This window comes from Leuresthes tenuis, unplaced genomic scaffold (genome assembly GCF_036924035.1).
Source record: "Leuresthes tenuis unplaced genomic scaffold, fLeuTen1.0.hap1 SCAF_10, whole genome shotgun sequence".
Classification (NCBI taxonomy): domain Eukaryota; kingdom Metazoa; phylum Chordata; class Actinopteri; order Atheriniformes; family Atherinopsidae; genus Leuresthes; species Leuresthes tenuis.
This window is the reverse complement of record NW_027325364.1, coordinates 16,705,603-16,727,587: the sequence shown is the minus strand read 5'-3', so window position 1 is coordinate 16,727,587 and position 21,985 is coordinate 16,705,603. Positions and strand designations below refer to the sequence as shown.

General features: G+C 40.6%; 2 protein-coding genes across 3 annotated transcripts in view; both read right to left on the bottom strand.

The window, feature by feature from the left end:
- lin37 (lin-37 DREAM MuvB core complex component) overlaps positions 1–18,863 on the bottom strand; it is a 99,465-nt gene extending 80,602 nt beyond the window's left edge. Inside the window, exon 1 of the mRNA XM_072394536.1 lies at positions 18,846–18,863. The gene's annotated coding sequence lies outside the window, so the exon portion shown is untranslated. The remainder of the gene's footprint in view (positions 1–18,845) is intronic.
- The window catches only part of aplp1 (amyloid beta (A4) precursor-like protein 1), a 35,147-nt gene extending 13,803 nt beyond the window's left edge, over positions 1–21,344 (bottom strand). For both annotated transcript variants that reach the window (XM_072394502.1, XM_072394503.1), the window contains exons 1-2: positions 21,054–21,344; positions 70–249 (exon numbers count right to left, since the gene is read on the bottom strand). In XM_072394502.1, the coding sequence (XP_072250603.1) occupies positions 70–249; positions 21,054–21,119 (246 nt within the window). In that variant the 5' untranslated portion in view covers positions 21,120–21,344. The remainder of the gene's footprint in view (positions 1–69; positions 250–21,053) is intronic.
- Between the last annotated feature and the right edge of the window lie 641 nt (positions 21,345–21,985).

The following is a 21,985-nucleotide window of genomic DNA, read 5'->3' as shown; positions in this document are numbered from 1 at the left end:
CTGTTAGTAGTATTGATCCAAACTGGTTTTCAATGGAAATGTCTTTGTCAGTGAAGTTCAGATCCCTACCTGTTGACAGTAGGACAGGATTTGGTTGGGATCTTTGAAGCAGTCTTGGCGGCCCTGAGGATCCGGCTCCCACTGGCCAGTCTGAACGTTCATGTGCAGAAGCTGACGGCCACAGAACATGGCAATCTGTGGCTCGGCCACCTGTTGGCCCGGCCCGTTCACCTCGGCCATGGCCAGAGCCTAGAGGGCACAGAGAGGCAAGAGAGATGAGTTAATACAAACACAGTGGCAGGGAATATTGAAGCTGATCCGGGACAGATAATACCTTAATGCACTCTAGCATTATCCAACATTAGACCAAGAGTGTGAGTCTGAGTGCAAGACTAAGAGGTGGTGAAAGATCGAAATGGGAAAGAGAGAATGTAGAAGAGGCTAATGCACAGGAGAATCAACTGGAGTGCACACTGCTAGCTTTAAAAAGATGTTGGCAAATCTGGAATGCAGCAAAAAGATCAATTTAAGACTCCCTGTCCAAAATATCCAGTAGTGACTAACATAAAGGGCCAAAAATTCAGTTGGTGGTCTCGCTGACATAACTGATCTCTGAGAAAATAAAGAGTGATGAAAGGAAAGCTATTTAGAAAAGATATACAAGAGCATGTAAAAGATGGCCCTCTTTCACACCATTCTTTCCCTTCCTCCCCTGGCTGTCCAGGATGCTGTTATTGATCTTTGGATATGTTGCTTCTGCCTGGGGGGAGGGCCCAGGGGACCCCACACAGAGGAACAAACAGCAGCTAGGGCTGGGAGTCAGGTGTTAATACAAGCTCATTGACCGATGCGCCACTTCACTACATTAACACACAGGACAGAGACGGAGAGAGCCAAGGGAGGAATAAAAGAGGGGATGGGCTGGGCAGCTCTATAAACAACACAAAAAAAGGACTTACTCTATTTAAAAGACAAAACAAAGTCCTGCAGTATCATGAAAAAAAGAATTATTTCATGTTCCACTTGAAGCCCGAGTCATCTCTGGTGCAACTATGACATGTTTACCGAAACATGTCTCCTACAGGTCAGGTTAAGAATAACTCTGGGAGATTCTTGGTGCAGCACTGGATGATAACATTCATGGTAGAGAACAGAGAGCCTATGTACAGCTCATATCCTTTCATCTGCACTGACGACAGACAAGACCAGCGACGCCGAGCCAATTAGAAGCAAGTTGCCCACAGGGAAGAAATGGAGGAGAAAAATACGGGAGAGTGACGCCTGATCAAAGGGAAGCCTTGCTTGGGCAGAACAGAGCTAAAGTGTTTGAAGTCCTAATTAAAATTGATACTGAATAAAATAAATATATAAAAGCCTCTGAGTAAATGTACAATAAATATAATAAGCCTTGAGCAGTCTATGTATTCTAATTATACTAAGAGGAGTTTGTGTTTCTATATATCTTAGCAGATTTCTTACAAATTACAGATCCACTTCTCATTACTGCTGACCATTTCCAAAAGCAAATCGGAGCTTTTCACATGACGTCGTCTACAGAACTTGTTGGATTTTTTTTTTTACCGTTACTTTAAATTGTTTGAAGATGCTTGAAAATCTGCTTGAGACCGTTAGAGGGTTTTTATAAGCATCTGTTTATTGTGCTGTAGTCCAAATTCCAAAAACGTATTCTCTCTAATTTAAACAAAACAAATGCTAAAAATGTGGCTGTCCACATTTACAGATGTCTTACCCATTTCAGGCAAAGATCAAGTACCTGGGCCAGTCAAAAAGTCACAGCATCACTAAATGAATAGGAAAAAAGGTATGGAAAACAGGTTAAAATCCTAAATTACAGTCGTATGTGAAGAATACGCAATTTCATGGCTATAAACCTTCACACAAACTCTCACACCTTTACATAGATAGTCAATGCATGCATGTTATCATGCCAAAGTGCATTTATTCAAACAAACCATCAAACAAAAAATAACTCCAGAGCACACAGCCCGATTGGGTTTGCCATTGACTATTTGGTATTCTAATTGGTTAAGTGTTTTGTAGGATAAGCACAGCGAAACACTGCTGGAGCTGCTGAAACAGTATGTCTAGAGCAGGTGCTGAGCTAATGCCTAACAGATACATCTCTTTGAGTCAGCGAAGGTCAGTGCCACAAAGACAAAAAATAAATAAATAAATAAATTAATGAAACTTCCGGATATTCGAGAAGATAACTCGGCAGCTCCAGCTCTCTCATTCTGCCTGCTCGCCACTACTGCACTTGCAGAAAATCAATGCTGAGCGACTGCAACTGTATCACCACATTCCTCCCAATCAATAGTAGTCCATCAGGAGCCTGAGAGCCTGACCTCCAGTCCAGCAAGGCTACACTCCAAATCTCAAGCCAGATCTGGGACCAGATTAGATTGCCCTATTGTGATAACCCCTAATAGGAAATACTGTACATATGCTCCTGTGGCTCAATTGTGGGAGAAAAACCTTCTTGTTTTTTGACCAAGACTGAATTCTAAGTGGTTGCAGGTAATGAATCTATTACATTTTATTGAAACTGGCTCCTTATTTACAAATACCTTTAAGCAGATTAGTCAGATTATAGAAACCGTTTTGTAAAAATAAATACATCAATACCTAATGGTTTAGATCAATTAATAGCATGTGAAGTTCTCTAACGTCTATTTTACATTAATTTAGTCCCCACCCAAAGCTCAGCCAGTACAGACCTGCACAAAGATGCCAGAGTGGTGCATTAGTCTGTTGGTCAGTTAACCAAGAGTAAATACCTAATGAAGATGGACTCAATTCAACTCAAGAGCATTGGGATAAAACAGTCTAGCAAGTTTCCTGCATGGTTCACATATTTGACCTCCTTCCGTCTAAACAGAAGAACCAGTAGATTTCTTAGGGGTCAAGAAAAGTTCAATCCTTATTTCTAAAATCTAATCTTCACCAAAATTCTCACAGATAATCTTCACACTAAGGCTCACAGAAGTTATCAGATGTATTTTAGTTTTAAAACAAATAAGAATTTAATGCTATTTAATACAAAATAATTTGACAGCATTTCAACTTTGGACAGAGATGTAAGTACCTAAAGTGAGTTTGGTCAAGAAGCTGTGCTTTAAACATTTAAGGATTTTCATTTACAGAAATACAGAAATCCAACAATGAAAACGTTTTTGTTTTTTTTTCAGAATGCTGCAGGCTCTTTATTTATTGCTCAGTTCACATTACAGGCACAATAGTACACTATTGCCAAACATTAGGACTTCCGTTCACAGCTAAGACTGGTTTTTGCTACAGTGAATGAGTCATATTTTTGTGCCGTGATTATTATGGAGCTTACTACTTAGACTTTGCACTTACAAAATGCAACTGTTTCCACTGTGGCCTGACAAACTTGAAGCTCAAGATTTTAAGCGTCTTGTGGTACTTGACTTCCATTTTAAAGTCAATTAAACTTTAGAGTGTTGCGGCATGAGCACTGTACTGTACGTCTCAGCTGGCTTCACAATAATGCTGCACAATCTGTCAGCTATGACTCCTCTCCAGTAAGAGGCTACACTGCTCCATGTCTCAGTGAAAAAATACTGTGTAGTACTGAACCATCTTTGTGTACAGTCAGCAAGCAAGGAGGGGGTGGGAGGGTTCAAGGCTAGTAAGGCAGTGCTCCTCCCGCACTCCACATATCATGTCCTAGTGCTGATTAGGCTGAACAAGTAGACAGCTCCGTAGCTTGACAGCTCCCCACTGCAGGGAATGCCGCATCATTAATAACAACCTGGTGATATAAAGCCAGAGACATCGACTGGCTTTCTGCCTTTTCACCAGATTCTTTGCCTCCGTTAGCTCCCTTGATATTCTACTATTTCTCTGCTTTCCCGTCTAAGAATCCTATGCATACGGATGGCCTGAACACATCCACAAAATTCATCCGCATGGACTTACTGCACCGGACCAGACACAGTGGGACATTTGGTTTAAATATAGTCACAGTCAATTCCATTTTCATAAATATCCCTCTTGTCAAGGAAATTATGCTGCAGAGTTGAGCACATAAAATAACTGCAATGATCTCTTGCAAGCTGAACATAAATGCTTGTGTCAGTTTGGGCCAAAGCTGTACGTTTACATGTTCCGCCGGCATCTTTCATCCTGTTCTGATTAAATTTTCAGCACCTGTTCCACCCTTATGTTGCAGGATGACTTCATCCTCTGTAATGATGCAATCTGTTGGCCCTGGCAAGCAAGCCATAGTGGAGGAGGCAGAAGGGAGAAGCCCACCTATCATTTGTCACATTTTACAAGCAGCTGCCAGACTGAACATCGATGAACCGCACCAGTCTTTTAATGCTGATGTGCAGGGAGCAACATGTAATCTCTACAGCCATGGTCATACAAGGCCTTTGATATCACAAAGACCATGTATAATCATGATTGATTCTGCTTCCATGTCATTGAGTTCAAAGCATCTATAATTAATTGGCTTCATTCTTCTTTTGTTGTCTTACAAGCTCACAGTTATCTTAGGAACATGCTCTGCATGCATGTACATGTTTGACATTAGTTGGACATGTCTCTCGCTCTGTGCATATGTTATGTCAAGCTATGTCAAGGCAGACTTCTGCTTTGCATCAAGTCCTACTGGGTTAAATTAGGCATATACATTAGCTTAAAAATAAACAACATATTGTATGAATACAAACTTTTAGGTGAGAGATACAGTATATTCTAGAAAGATAGCTTGACACACGACAAATAACTAGGATGTCCAATCTAAACAAAACACATTATAATGATAATCTAGTAAAGCATGTTAAGGATTAAACATATGCTCGTGTTTTAATTCCTAGAGCCCATCTCTTAAATCTGAGCTCTGTGTGGTGTCTGCAGAAGGTGGTGGAATGGGCCGAGTTGCTAAAAAATGTCATTTGGTTGAGGAAGGAGTCGTCCTGAACAAAAACAAACCTTGAGGGGGAAAAAAACAACAAACAACTGCTGCCGTGGACATCCACAAGATAAAAATGGAGAGAGGTCTTCTCAAGAAATTCCTTTGATCTCTTGGAATATCTGGATATCATATACCTGAGAAGAAGTCCGTCAAAGGCACGTCATTTGAATCTTTACCAGGTCACATCACCCTAATGTGGATCTTCGAAACAGACAAAAACCACCTCAAGCAAACATATTTACTTTTTTCTGCTCATTTGTTGAAGTTTGATTTGATTTTTTTTACAATATTCACCTTTTCTTACTGACATCTTATAAATGTGAATCAAGGCAATGGAAACCCACCTCCTGTCTATCATAACGCACGTGCCTGAAATAACTGAGAATCTGAAATTCATAGAAAAAGTTCTGGCATAACCACCCATTTAATTACACGGATGACACATAAAATTAAAAGTAGAATGTACATCTATCCAGAAAATATTACATCTGCTATGAGCTTTGTCTCTGCTGTGAAAATCCTGATTAGCTTCTTTTGATTAGAAGAGCACTGTATACTGGGCTACAGCCATCACTAATGAGGACACACCCACAAACAAATAGAACTCAAAGGTACATAACCCGTGCATTCATGAAACGCACACATAAAATGGCCTTTCTGTGCACGTCTTTGTGGTTCTCCGCAGCACAGATGGCTAAATAGTGGGGGACTTCCTGCCCCAGAGCCCCTCCTTTATTTTTTTTTTCAATATTCTTTTTTCTCCTCTGCCTCCTCCCAAGGCTGAGCTTGATGCACCCTACCACCCTATCCTTTGGATACTCCCCTTGTCTCCCTGCCCCCTCCCTACCATCTTTCACACAATGTGTGACACTCTGTTGTCTGGCCTCCCTTCAAAGACATGTGTGAAATAGCCAGATAGAGTTAGAAGTATTCATCATTGTAATCATGTTGCTTAATTATTCATAGGCTCCATCAGGCCTCTTCCTGGTGTGGCATATAGTTATTAGAGTGGCAACATTAGTGTGCCAGGCACTCCTGGTGCAAAACGGACAAAAGAGGATAAAACAAGTTAGTGCTGTGGATTGACTCATTATCATACATCTCTGACTAATGGCTAATTGAAGCCATTCATTTCCCATTCAGGAGAGGCTGATGGGCTGAACAAAAAAAAAAATTGACATTGTGTTTAATGTCATGTACTGTAGTTTCAAACAGGAAAGCGCACATGGCTTGAAATTTACTAACTGCAAACTGAACTGACTCAGAGCCTCATTTAAGTACTCGATAGCCAACCATTATGACAGAGGGTCTTGGTTGCATAGATGTGCAAACATCACAGGCTAAATCGGGATTCATCAGTTCAGATTATGGCGATCCAGCCTCCAGCTGGGCACACTGGGAGCAGATGGCCCCATAATCACTAGAGTTCATCAAGGGCTAAGACAGCAGCCAATACCAGCTCCCAAAATTTGATTTAATTTCAAGTATAGTTTAAAATACAGAACATGTCAGCTGGCAGCACTGTCAGATACTCCATGAATATGGAGTCTTGCAGTGCTCTTTTATGATCATGCCTTTTGGGAGTATTATTGTTCAGAAATGTAATGAGGTCTGCAGAGCACCAGAGTGGCATCTCTGTATTAAGATTTTAGCCTATATCTTTCCATCAAGTATTCTTACAACTGCTGCTATCGGGTAAAGGAATTTTACTCTAAGACGACAGCTTTCTGGAATCAGTCTTAGTTTGATACACACTTCTTTGAGGAATACCAGCTTCAAGGGACCCATCTGAAGCTGCACACCAATGGGAACATGGACTCCAGCTTACCCAGCTGGGACTGACATCAGTCATAATAAATATCCCATGGAAACATATCCTGCTTCTGTCTTTACAATACACTCTATGATGCACACGTCTAAATTCGGCCTCCCTTGTGCAGGCAGTATAGGAACGGCCATGTTTTCTGCTGTCTAGTTCTTGAATTTGTCACATCCTGCCTTATACTGTATTAGTATAGCAGTATATATATTTTACAAATGTCCATTAGTGTAAGCAGCACGGAAACTCCCACAGATATAAATGTTGATGAGTGGTGTGCCTGGTTCTATGGAAAGAGAGTATTGAGCAATATTAAGAATGAAACAAGTGATTGTGATACTTGAGCTACGTAGAGTAGTTCTTCATGTCTGCATCTCAGTGCCACCCACATTTCAACAAATGCTTCATCTGAGTCACTCAACATAATGACGCCACACTGGGCATGTTTTCTCCCCCGAAAAAAAGAAAAGAAAAAACAAACCATGCACAGTTGGTCGTTTTCACAATCTTTTCTATGTAACCACCTCCTGCAGACATGTGGGAGACAAGCATCTGCGTAATAATGTTCCAGAAAAACAAGGTCCGGAAACATTAAGTGCCTGCAAGACTGAGTTTCTTCAGTACAGCCAAAATGAAAAGATTTCGTCGTCTGTTGGCGTCGCTGATGAATTTCTGCTGTTACACAACACTGCTGAACATCCTTCACAGATCAGCTAAACAACTTGGGAATGCCAGCATGTTAATGCCAAACACTGTGAGCCTGCAGATGCAATTTCAAGCTGAAGGGATACCTCAGGGGATTGAAGGAATCAGCGGCTTAGAGGAGATTTGAGCTCTGCAGGTCTATCTGAATCATCCGGCATCAACGCAATTGACACTGAATCATGGATTTTCTCTAGGCAGATTGAGACTGGGACAAATCTGTATTTTTTCTGTAAATACATTCAGAAAGCTTGAGTCATAATAGTAAATTTTCTATTAGGCAAAGACTGCCATGCTTAAATGAATGTTGTTCATTGTCAAATGTAAGATGTATTACACACTTAACTCACAAAATCACTTCATATCTGTTACTGCAGGGTTTAAAATCTCTTGGTTTTGTAAAATTCAATTTGTTCACCGAAGATACACAAACACATAAAATCTTGCTGAAAGCAAGAGGAAAATTGCAGTACTTCAGCATCTGCATCATCTTCTGAATGTTATAAATGAGTCTTATAAATAACTGCCAGACTTTAAACTTAAAATCCACCTTGGAGCCTAACTGTAAATTTAGCATTTCATTGAAACTGAGAAGTAGCATGATTTTTAATGTCAGACTGAGGAAATGGTATGTTTGTATCATAACTGTATTTTACAGCTGAGTGAGCCTTAGGACAAGTGTGTAGGTTTGTGAAGTGAAACAAACTAGAGGTCTTGAAATAACATAATCATGCCCTCGAGTGGTTTAAGTTGATTAAGGGAATCTCAAAGCCTATATGAGGGCATGTATTTGTTTAAAAGATTGTAATAATTGATCCACTTAAAGACAGACCGTCTTTCTGAAGTGCTCCTGAAAAACAACAGGAAGCTGGCATCAACAAGATCTAATGCCTCCTCTTGGCTCCTTCTTATCTTGCAATCTCTCAAGCTGGTCACTCTGCCTTTCACTCAGTCTATCTTTGCAGCAAATCTGCACTCTTCCGGGATATTCTCCTTTTTCAATTTGCTTGTTCTCTTCCAGTTCTACTTTTTTTCCTGTCACTTCATGCACTTTTTACAGTATTTTACACAGTTGTTACGTATATCCTATCACCTACACTGCATCTTATAGTTGGTAAGACAAGCAAATAATTGTAAAAATTGAGGTAAAAAAAATAACATTTAGAACACAATAAATTGTTGTCAGAGTTAAATATAAGAGTAAGAAATTGGGAATTGAAGCATGCCATATAAACAAATTGGGGCTTTGCTGAAAAAACATACATTTGATGGAAATGAGGCTTTGAGGTTATGTATGATAAGTTGCGAGAACCCTCAAAATTGGAGCCGGAATGTGTGTACATTTCATCATTATTATCATAATTATATGTATTTGTAAGATGGTAGTGCTTCCAGTTGGAAATAAGTGGTTGAGAAACCAAATCCATACGATAGTACATTAGGCTCCTGGAATGGTATGTATTTCCACTCCATGTCAGTTTATAGCTCCAAATCAGAGGCATGTGGTATCACTGCAGTTAGAACAAACTGGTCTTTAACTCCCACTGAGGTGTCAGAATGTACACCACAGCTAATACAAGAGCCCAGCATGGCTAGTTTGACCCCATGCAAGTGCAGGAACATATTGAGAAGACAACCTCCTTTTCCCAGGTCATTCAGAGACTAAACAGCACTGTGCAGCATCTTTGGCCTGCTGTTTATGGCAATGAGATGCTCTGTTGATGAACAGCAGAATAAACAATTACTGCTGGGCCAGCCAGCAGGGACTGACTTGCCACACCAAACACGAAACAAACCAAGATTCTTCTGGAGTTGATTCTAAATGGTAAGTTGAGTAAACAGCATGCTGCACGGAGAGCGCTTTACACCAGCTGCAACATCTGCATCTTCGTCTATTTCATTTGGTCCCAAAGAACACGTAAACACAGATTTTTTCTTTTTTTTTTTTTTTTTGCCTTCTCCCTGTCAGCATCGTTTGGCCATTGAGGGTGGTTGTCATAGCAACACCACCCACAAGAGCCAGCTACCTTCCCAGTTACCGTAGCAACTGGTTCCCTACAGAATTTCAGGCATGTCATACCCTCTCTCTCTTCCTCTCCTCCTCATTATGAGTCTGCCTCTCTCCATTTTTCTTTCGCCCTCACATGAAACAGTCAGGGCATTTGTCAGGTTCGACTTTCTGCCAGCAGGAAGTCGTTGATCACTGGCTTAATTGTTGGTTCGCTCTTCTTATCACTGCTTGCTCACGAGTCATTGCATGTAACAGGTGCAATTCAATCCGAGTTGTCACAGAGACAAAAACATTTAAACGCAAATAGACTGACAGTAAGTTGGTTGGAAAAGTAAAGACATGTTGTCTGATAGAGTATAAGGATGTAGGAGCTTTTTATCCGCCAGGTATGTCAAGGGTATTTCTTCCTCTGATAGCGGAGCTATGTGAGAGGTGAGTTACTCAAAGGACATGCGCGCTATAGCTATAAAAACCCAAGATAGTGAAAGGTAAACGCTGAGCTTCAGGGTTAAAAACTGTTTATCTGGCTGGTAATGTCCATCTTGTCTGAAAACAAAAAATAAAAAATATTAATAAAAAAAAAAGTTTGTCTCTGTCAGATTATGACTTTTTAAAAAAGAAAAAAAAAGGGACAAATAATCAGCCCTAACCTGGCCAACTAATCTGTAGAATATTTGTATCAAGAATGCGTAAGTGCATAAAATTGGAAGTAGATCTGATCATCAGATGTTTTTTTATGTGTTGTTACATTTAATCAACAAAATAAATAAAGCTAATACTGTATAATACGCCATAAAACTATAAAGTATTAACAAATAGTTCACCACAATCGAAGTCAGAATTACACATTGCTCAATCTTGTTCACTAACTTGCCTTTGGTAAATGTCAGTGTGGTGAATCAGCAACTGACATAATGAATCACTTGTTCCTCCACCCATATGTTACAACACACAGCTTTCAATTTAGCTTCAGTCAAGATCACTGTCTGCTCCTCTAAAATCTGTTTCCACATACTTATACATTACACATTTGAAAGAAGGGATGAGTACAAATCTGAAATACTGATTTTCATAGAATCTGGTAGAATCTTTCACTTAGTCTGGTAGTCTGTAAGCATTAAATTCAATACAAACTGGACAATGTTCTGTGGTACTTTAAAGCAGAGTTTAGCAAAGCCATAATAATTCTATCTGAGATCATGTCAGGCTACCGTGTGCAGTGTTGCTTTGACCGTGTTATTTTAGGCCGAGGCCACTTCGGTAAGATAATGTGTGCTGGCTGTGCAGTCTAAAGGAGATTAAACATTAGTGTTATCTCATTTCCGCTGGAAAATAACTCACCACACACTGTCCAGTTAAAGAGAAAATGGTGGAATCATTGAGTCAATCTATAAAAATGACCGCTTACCAGGGCCTGGAACCTCCATTTACGGTTTGAATCTTCCATGCCTTATCTTTTTTCTGAGCCAAAGTTACGAATGAAAATATCTTATTTATCAGCCCAGCTTGTGTGTACGTGTAGGATGTTTAAGGGCACAGCTTGGCAATAGATAAAAAAAGCATAAAATACCCTAAGCTGAGAGAAGAACTGTCTTCCAAGCACTGGCGGTATCTTATTATTGCAGATTAACATCAGCGTCAACAATACCTGATTCTCCTCCTCCATAGCAGTCTGCATCAACAGCACAGTTTTTTGGGTGTTTTTTTTTAGTCCGCACATCTGTTTACACAAACTGGCAGAGTGAAAAGCTGTGGGAACATTCTGTCTCAAGGGAAGGGAGGGGATGTTTGAGATTCAGTCCTTTAGAAAAATACCCTCAGCAACGATTTCCACCCTTAGCACATTAAAACTGGTAAGCACACACAGTAGCAGACAACGATTTGAGGTAATTACAGAATTTGGCTTTGAAATATTAAGCAGTATCATAAATACATTCACTGTTGCTCTTACATCTGATGCCTCATTCATGTAAAATACAAAATCAAACATTCAGTAGAAAGATACGTTTACTGCTCTCACATACATCACATATATGAATGCAAGGAGTTCACATAAGCTGCCAAAGATGTATTGGAAAAAAATCTAAACATAGCTAACAAAACAACCTCTGAAATGTTCCAAGTTACAGTGGTTCATTTTATACTGTTAGAACATGTTGTGGTTTTAAAGAGCAGTGGTCAGGTGCAGTGAGACTACAGAACCTGTAGATGGTAAGAAAGACAGTAACGGCCTCATCTGTGAAAATAAAAGGAACAAAGGAAAATAAAAATAGAAAAAGCGCAGAGAAAAATAAACGGGAATGAGTTTGCATGAATTATTCAAGTGCAATTGCATACACACATGGAAAGCAAAAAGATGTCACTGCCCACTGAGAGCTGCTGAGGCAGATGGAGAAGCAGCGTCTGAGTAGGGGAGGTGTAAGGAGTGCCTTTGGGATGTAGCAGTGGAGAACGGAGGAGGATGGGAAAGAGACAGAAAGGGGGGGCTGAGCCAAGGAGGAGATGGGCGTGTGGATTTTCTTTTGTGTTTAATTTTGAGTCAAGGTCTCGATGGCAAGGAAGGGGGCAGGGCAAATAAAAACAGGTAGCATGAAGAGAGAAGGCTATTGTCTGGGTGTGTGACGAGTGCCAAAGCCCTGTCAACAAGCGAGGGCCCAGACCTTTCCACGGCCTTCAATAATTGATGCAACTTCTGCAGTGTGCCGTCTTTATAAAGAAGCAAGTATGTGGTGAATGTGTATGTCCTTGTTTCTACTTCTGAGTCTGCTGTCATTACAATTGTGTGACTGTGTTAATTGTCTTTTTTTTTTTTTTTTTTTTGTGTGTGTGTGTAAAGTGGTTTTACCAGAAATATAATAGCAGTTACTTTATCTTCTCGATGATTCTATTTCAGTCAGTAGAAGAAAACCAAGCTTGACACAAAAGGATGCAACCAACAGCTATTTCGATAATCGACTAATCTGTCTATTATTTCTCTTATTATTCATATATATCAATTAGAAAGAAGAAGAAGAAAACAGCTACATTCTTTAAGAAATGTCTTCATTGTCTTATAAAATGTTCTTTCAAACAGCTCAGTATCTACCCTGTTGTATTGGTTAATAATCAAATCTACCAACAAGGTTTTGCGTTTTGCAAACACTGCGCAAACACAATAAGGATTTGTGTTTCTATTTACTGGATTATACTAAAACAAAGCCAAATTTCATGAAACTAGGCAGACAGCTAGAGCAGGGACAAAGGGAGAACCCATCATGCTTTGGTGCTGATCGGGATCACTTTTGTTAAAACTGTAAAATGCAGCACTGGTTTTGGTGGAGGACACACCGAGTGCTCTTGCTGCTGAAAGGCACAGATAAATGAATGCAATGCAGCTACACAGTGAGGATGAAAGGGAAATATAACATGCTTGGTACAAGAAGAGCTCTCTCTGCATCCTCCAGCAGAGGATTGCTAAACCAGCTGCCTCAAAGATCAAGGACAGCGAACAGCAAAGCTTCAGAAAAGACGAGCTGGCGAGAGCACAGAGATTTAATTCCCAGCCTTTCCCTTTGCAAAAGCTTCTTTTGTAAGCATCAAGGTGAACAAAGTTATATGACACATTCGATCAGATATATTATGTACATTTCTAATATGAAGAATTGAATAATTTATTTTGGACTGTCATGGATGTTGCAAGATTCCAAAACCTCCACCACATTAATGTCTAGTACTCTTCAAACTAATTTAAGTTGATAAACGCACGCTAAATATGCTGTCTCCTGCACACTTCAGCTGCACTGATAGAAATGAATTTACAAACAAATATAACTGAAAAAAATACAATTTGCCTGGTTTCTGTCTCTTTTGTGGGTATGAAGAGATCGATGTAGCTAATTGTGCAGCTTTCTTAAGAACTGAGAGCTGAGATAGCTTGCACTGCAATGTTGATCCATCACTAAACAGAGAAAAAAAAACAAGCCAAAAGGTATTTCTACCCTTTTCTTTAGCCTCTGTGTCGGATTTGTTTTTCTCTGCTATAGCAACATTAGCTTCTGGCTTTGCACTTCTTCTTGCTGTGTCATTAGCCTCTGCCAATATTTGCATATGCTCATTCAACAGGTACAGGTACATACAACAGGACAGTTTCACTTCAACACAAGCTACACAAAACCAGCGGGTCTACTGTCATACTGCCCTTACAATCAGAAATGTTTCCACTGTGAGGGCCGTGCAGGACAACATCGACCCAACTAATCAAAAATCTAATTCCTTGGCAACTAGTAATATAATCTATTTACAGAGTTGCAGCTTTACAATATGCATGTGTCTTTGTTCTGTGCAGCTAAACAGCCCAGCAGCACCTACTTGAGTTGTCACACACTGGGGGATAGCAAGGACAATGGACATTGAAGGGTTAAGAAAATCATGCACATTAAGCAAGACGTTTTCTGTCTTCGATCAAATGAAAAACAAGCATGCATTAAAAAGTCTTGGCTAATGCCATAGATGACATAAATACATAAAGGCCAGCCCAATACTGAGTGTGTGATGGATAGAAAAAAAGGATAAGCCCGCTTGTCATAGTAATGTGGGCCAAACGCAAGAATTTTTACAGCTTTTATCTAAGCAATTTAATCAAATAATAATTGCGTTTTTTAACTTTTTTATTATGTACTGGATTAACTATTCATCAAAGCCAGCAGTCAGAGTTGTGCATATCTGAGAATATGGGTATTCCTGTAGGAATTAATGTGCACCACTCCAGATTATGTTATGAGGCATCAAAATAAGGTATTGTAGAAAAATAAGACAATCATACTAATAAGCATGAGAATTAGGAATAAAGATCTGTCTCTGACAGAGGCATGTTACTCTGAGAAGTTGAAGTAAATACAGGCTGTGACCTACATTTGAAGAAATACTGTTTCTCTCTAAATGACCTGTCCACTAGGTTTCTGCACCTCTAAAATAAATCACACCATCTAATCCAACCAGAGAAACGACTGTTCCTCACTGTAAACATGACTAATGTCAGACTCAAATGAATGCCTTTGAAATTAGCTTTGTGTCTTCTTGATAAAAAAATAGATCCATCTTCCCCCATAGCTGTTTCTAATGTTCTTCTGTAGAATATCAATGCAGGCTTTATATGTCTCAGTGGGCTCCACAACCTAATAGACTCAGCCAGCGCTGTCAGGAAAATAGATTTAGTAGTCATGCTTTCATACGACTTCATGCTCCACTCAGTCACAAGGTTCTTTCTTGCATGTGCCAGGAGCTTGGGCTGAACAAGGAACAGGGCTGTATTCTCACCCACTCCACCCTGCAACCCAGATAATATTCTACATACTCTACATCACTTCCACTCTCTCCTCTTCTGTCTTTCAACTCGGCTGCTGTTCCAGGGCAATCCTTGCTATCTCTACCAGCCCTCAATCTTTTTCACTGTGCACTCTGTTTCCTTCTGGACATGGAGGACAAGTGTTATCATTACACTGCAGACATGTTTGAGGAGAGGGGGGGCTCCTCTGAAACCTCCCACTGGCTGCAACAGGACTAAACAGCTTGTAACGCACTGGCATTTAACTTTTCCACAACAATCCAACCCATAAGGCTCACTGAAGCAGTTTTGCTGGGTGTGAGGACCTCGGGCTGCAGTAATAGCTCTGCCCTGCAAGACATCGGCGAGAAGGAAGAACTGGATGCCATTAGGATGTCTGTGGTAGTCTCCCAATCCCTCCAGGTGACATGGGACAAACTAATAACTTGCAAACATCCTTCTCTCCCCTGCACACGTCCAAAACCCACAGTTCCATCTAGGTTTTGAGTGTTATACACACAGGTGCAAGCAATCATAACTGAAGTTCTTCAGGCTTGAAATTACCCCATGGATCTCCATGTGTTACCTGGCTTCCAGTGATAGGATGATGAAAGGTGTAAGTAATCTTTGGGAAACCGGAAGCAGCGTTTCAAAAATATCATTCTTTAATTTTCACGTTACCTAGAGAGAGTAGAGCAATCTGGAAAACCAATGAAATGAACTCATCGAATGAAGCACGGCCTTACGCCTGACAGGTTAGGGAGGTGGCAGAAAGTGATGAACCTCTCAAGCAAACATTACGGAACTTTGAAGTGGGAATATATCTGTTTTGACTGACGCCTATAATTCAAAATTATTTAAGAAAGGCCAGAGGAGAAGATGAATCGTTTTAATTCGCATTCGGGAGAAGCTCCCTGCGAATGAGGTGCAAATTTGCGATTAATGTAAATTTATGTTTTGCAATGTTCCGCAGTTACATGGACGGAAGCATGATTCCTTAATTTGCACCACACACTGTCTTAACACCAAGAGTGAAAATGAACCCCCAGAGCAGCATTGTAAGCTAAACACAGGGCATTGTTTCACTGTTGTACGATTTGAACAAAGACCCAAAGGGTGCACTGATGTCATCCATTAGTTTATCACCTCTGGTAACAACTCAACTGCTACGGTACGTTTATGCCGCTCATTTCCTGCAGCACAGAGAAGCTCTCATTTCAAAATGACTACACAAGATTTAATCCAGATCCTGCGTGTGTGTGTGTGTGTTGCACTACAAACACTGGGAACGGAAGCCAGATACACAGAAGAGGGGGGGAACATTTTATTCAGTTAAAAGGTACATTTTATACCCACTGGCACACATACTGTACATAGGAGAGAATAGCAAGCACACAGGAATCCATTAGCGGAACCCGATTATCTCTGAAATTAATTAAGTGAAGGGTAGAGTTTGTGTGTGTGTGAGAGAGAGAAAGAGAGAGATCTGGTTGTCCTTATCTTTTTCCTTCCTTTTTTAAATTTTTTTTAAATTCTTTTTTAAACAAATCCTCTTGTGTTGCTGAATTGAAAGACAGATGGGGTGGGAAGTGGATGAACTGTATGGCTGTGTTCCAGCACAAGGCCTGAAACTGAGTCTGTTTGTGACGAGGCGGTGGCAGAGAGGGGTTGGGCAGGTTATGTAGCCACTTTCTGACTTCCTATTTCCATTTAATTTTCAGCTTTGCTAAAATGTGTTTCCTATCGTCTTACATTTTCCTGTCTCACTCAATGACCCCGTTAAACTTCCTCCTTTTATGCTCACTGCCCTCCCAGCCCATCTGTCTTTCCTGAAACCTGTAGATACAATAAGTTTGTTTCCAACAGCCTCTCTGGGCCAGAGCACTTAGACTCAGGCTGACAGTGCTGTTATTTATCTAGATAAATACAGAAGTAAACCTGAGTAGTCCTCCTGAGTAGACCTCCCTTTTAAATCAAATATAGTTACACATAAGTGCTATCATTGTGTGATTGCTTTCTTCAAATCGAATTTTCTTGTATGGCAATTTTGTTGTCTGATGTGACAAATTTGAAAAAAAAAACTGAGCTCAATAGTTGCAGTGTAGCTTTGTGTTTTGTTGGAGCCCTCATCACCCGAGAGGCTTCGGCGTGGTTTTGTGTGACAATGCCCATCGTCCTTCAAGGTTAGATTATTTTAAGTTGCTGAACCATCTTTGAATGAGAAACATACCTGCTTTTAAGTGACAGTGTTGATTTAATGTTGAATCAATTTATTTCATATTTCAGAACATTTCATTTCATGTGGTAGCCATGACTGCCGTTGGTAACTCTAACAACAACAGGTTGTGTTATCTGATATGTAATGTATATATATGTGTGGATTATACAAATCCAAAAAATACATAAACAAACAAAAACCATTGAACAATCAAACACTCCTTTAAGTTTTGTTTTTTTTAAGCAACAGGACAAATATGAACTGCTGCAAAACAGACAAACATTTTCGACTACTGGAGAACAAGTGAGCAATAAATTAATAATGAAAAGGGCCGCTAGCTACGGTTCTAAAATATCTGAAAAATGATCTCAGAAACATCTAAAGTTTCACTGTAGCATTTAAAGCCACCTATTGGCCAGTGACTATGTTTTGTGTTGCCAACTGTCATAGCAGGGATTCACATTGTCACCTCACAGCAAGCAGGTTCCTGGTTCGCATTTCAGCTGCTTGTATGTGGTTTGCACGTTCTCCCAGTACCTGTGTCAGTTTTTCTCTCGGAGCTCCACTTTCCCCTATGCATGTAAGGTTAACTGGGCATTCTAAACTTATGAGTGTGAGCAGGCATGGCTGTTTATGTCTCTGTGTTAGCCCTGTGATGGACTAGTTACTTGTCCAGGTTGTACCCCATCTCTTGCCTTGTTACAACTGAATTAGGCTCCAGATCCTCTGCATCCTGGCTGGGATAAAACGGGTGTGGAACATAAATACCTACGTTTTCATTCTACATGTGTGAAAGTGCATGGCAATAAGAGTTGTTTTGTTCTCATTACCTTGGAACAATTTACAAAGACACCACAAGTTGGCCTTTCCACCCCTCTGCCATGTAGTAACCCAGACGGGAGAAACAAAACACGGATTCTCGACCAGGCCTCCTGTGTTATTTTTTTTCCATGGTACAGTAGTTTGGGGGAAGGTTGGGTGGGTAGTTGCATTTTGCAATGTGTGCAGCTGGATATCACCATTGTAAATACAGGATTAGAATGGATAAAGTAACAAAGCAAGTGCCCATTTTCAGTTAAAGTAGCTCAATAAGCAAGCAACAAATAACTTTGCCCTTAGGGTTTCCAAGTAACTTCACCGTTGCAAAGACTGGATCGCTTTCTGATATCCTCACGGTCATGGGCCCACCAACAACACAGGAAAAGAGAACATAAACACCACTTTGGAAATAAGAGAGAAGAAAGGTTGGTAGAGCGCACAGGAAGCAGGACATTACGAAAAAAGTATGAATGCGATATCCAACAGTGGTTTGTTCACGGCCCACTGAAGATTTCACCTGAGTAATCTGTAGCACTGACATTTCTGTCATTACGTGTTCTAAATGTAGAAATATCCATGAAAAGATGCATTATGCAAGCAAACAAAAAAAGCATGAAGCAGCAACCATTATCAGGACACACGTTTGCTCACAGCACATTCGAGATATTTACATTAGTAGGGATGATTAGCGGAGAAACAGCCATCCATTAATCGTCTATACCCGCTTAATGCAATTCAGGGCCTGGGGGGTAGACACCCTGGACTGGTCACCTAACCATCACATAATAAATGATAAGTCTATGAATTCAATTACTTTTTAAAGGAGACAAAAAAGAACAGATTAACTAACTAACAAGCAAACTAAATAAGTTTCAGGTTGTTTTGTGTTTTCTTCAAATTCAAAGAATGTGCTGTGAAGACGATGACAGCAGATACTTGTTCATTTGATAACCGAGGGACAGAAAAGGTGGTCTGTAAATCAGGCCTTCGTCTACCTTCATTTCATACCAAACAGAAGTGCACAGTAAAGTTGTGGCTTATCAAGAACTGATCACACAGCACTGATGCTGTCATTATTCATTGACCATTATGATGCATGATCATGTACTTCATATCTATAAGATAAAGCAGAAACCTTCTCTGTTGCCACTTTGCAGTAAAAAAGTACTTCACACTGGGTAAAAAAAAAACAAAAAAACATTCAATCCTTTTCCATAAAGTGGCCAAGACTGTCCCACATCTATGATGTTTCACTGTAATACCCACTACAATATCGTGACATGCAACCAAATGTTCTACGGCATACTGTAACCTGTGACTCACAGAGCTCACTCTTATTCTAGGATGGGACTAAAGGCTACAGACATACAAAGCTGGTTTCACTGTCCACAGTGATCAGTCCACACCGTACGGGTTCACGGGTCTCCATGAAAGTGAATCTGTAACCTTTTGTGTCACAGCTCCGTTCGTCTATTAGCTAAAGGCTTTGAGTGCTGTGACAGGTAGGAGTTATTTGAGCTGAGTTAGCAGAAATTCTATGACTTATGTGACATGTGTCTGTTCACTTAGCAGAATATGCAGCGGCACATGTGTTGCTGCAGTGTTTTCCGATCCGAAACACAACTTGAAAATCAAATTCACGAGTGGGATTATACATTGATTCGATGTCATCCAGATGTACTGAAATAATTCAATTTTACTCAATAAACATCAAAACAAATCTGCCCAATTCAAGTTTTAATGGAATTCATTTGGAGTAAATTAAAGGAAGCTGACAGTTTTATTAGGACTAATACTACTATGTAATCCAGACAGTCAGCCCTTTCACACCATAATCTTCAACGTAAACCTTCACGGGCAGGTCTCCTAGTATGAAGCTAAAGCCTCTTCCTCAGCATAGCAGTAATCCCACTAAGGCTCTTACAGAAGTGAAATTATTTCAGAATGAAAGGAGAGGCTTTATGGCTATTACAGTCTCAATGTCAAAGATGGCTAATAAATAAATATCTCACAAAGCGTCTCAGGAACTCAGGGAGACAGAAATGTCAGGATGCCTCTGTGTCAGATATCCGAAGTAGCCTCTTTTGGAGAGGTGCATTTGACTAGAACAGCAGCTCCAGCTGGGACATGGTGACTCATCCTTCCCTTGTTCTCGTCCTCCTACATCTACACACTCTCACCTTCTACACCACCCTGCTCCGATACACAAGTGCTCCGACCTGAATTGAGTTCTGTCACACAAGATGGGAGCACCAAGAGTAGCTAAAGGTCAAGTTCATTAAACAGTGAGTCTGCTGCAAGTCCTGATGAGGCAGGAGGGAGGTTGGAGCAGCTGGTGGCCCATTGATCTATCACTCCGTACACGATCGTCTCCCCTCCACCTATTGATGGGGACAGATGCCAGTAGGCTGACCCTACATCTCACATTTGTATCTCTGCATCACACCCATGCACAGTAGGAGTGGCTTATACCAAAGCCATTGCCTCCTGCTGTTCACATGCATTTCCCATCGAATCAGATTTTGAAACAGAGGTTTTATGCTTAGAGATAATCCTCGGAAAATCTGTTGGTTTATACGTCACCCTGCTTTACATTCCAGATTCTCACTTTAAGGTTGATTTTTAATCTATCCGGTGTCCTTGCATGAAGACTAAATGTAACACATAACGGCCGCTGAATATGCATGACTCCATCATGCTGAAAGCTGCACCACTTCTCTGAAGGACGGATGAAAGCTGATTTCCTCCTCTGACAGGGCCAGATGGGATGCAGTGAGATGGGATTTGATCTCCATCCCTTCACAGAGCAAAAGGCCTGTGATGTCAGATAAAGGCCCAGACTTGACGCAGCGAGCCAAATATAGAGTAAATCAGATCTTGATGAACCCTCTCCGGACTGTAAGCTGGCATTCATGTCATAAAACTGAATTTGCGCATCAAACATGTTCACCTTCACGCATATATAATTTTTTTAATTACGCTGTTTGTCATCACTCTTGTTGACATAGGACGGTGCTCCAGGGTGCATTTACAAATTAAACCTGCCGTAGATTACTGCAAGCAATATTCAGATAGGAAGCTGCGGTATGCGTGGCGTGTTAGTAAAAAGGAAGAAAAAAAACCAAACAAACCCAAAATCCAACATCGATCATAAGTGAAACAAACAGCCAAACTGCAATGCGCCGTAACAATTGATTCAGATTGTGTCGCTCTTACCTCGACGTTTCCCCGCACGCAATAGGACAATACAGCCACCAATATAGGAATTGCGGTATGTCCCATTTTCTCGCCTTCTTCTGCGTCTGTTTTTTTTTCTATCGGAAGTTGCTAATGTAAAATAACTGTCCCCGACATACGCTGCCTGGTTACGTGAACTGAAGTGATGGACACTGCGTTCGTTCGTCAGGGGCTTGACTGCGAAATCTCCTGCGTCCTCCTCCTGCTCGCTCTTGCCAGCGGGCTCTCCAATGGCAGCCTAAGCTATTACGGGAATGAAGTCTGGCAGAACCAAGCCCTGTTTCTGCGGGTATTTATCAAAGACTTTGGTCGGGGCTTCCTCGCAGTGACTTGGTAAAGAGAGACATCTGGTGGTGATGGATTGAGAACGCACGTCTGCTGACTTTTTGTGGGTACTTTTAGGATATTTAATTGATAATAAGCTAGATTTTCCTATGCTTGCATGCAAAGTAGGTATTATTCAAAGCTGTTAACTCGTATAGTTAGGTCACGTTGCTCTGGTTTCAACCCGATTATCCCTGAAACTGGTGAGCCATCAAGTGGCAAGCTTGAGAGACTGTCGACTGTGATTAAACTACAGAAACTGCTGACAGAAAGTCCCTAAAAATCGTCTGCATACTGATGAATTAATACTTTACAGTAATATTGACTGGTTTTTATCTATAAACAAAGATCTCAAAGCATATCTATATAACTGTGAGTGTTGAGGTCTGGGGAGGATTCATCGCTCCATAAGACCTGTGGGGACTGAACTTCAATCCAGTTCTTGTATAATTTCTTAAACTTCAGCCTCTTCCTCCTGTTTCCCTTCCTTAAGAATGGCTTTTTGACAGCCACCCTTCCACGTAGACCATTTCTAATAAGGCTGAAGTGAACAGAATACACTGCGATATCAGTCACTTGCTAAGTTG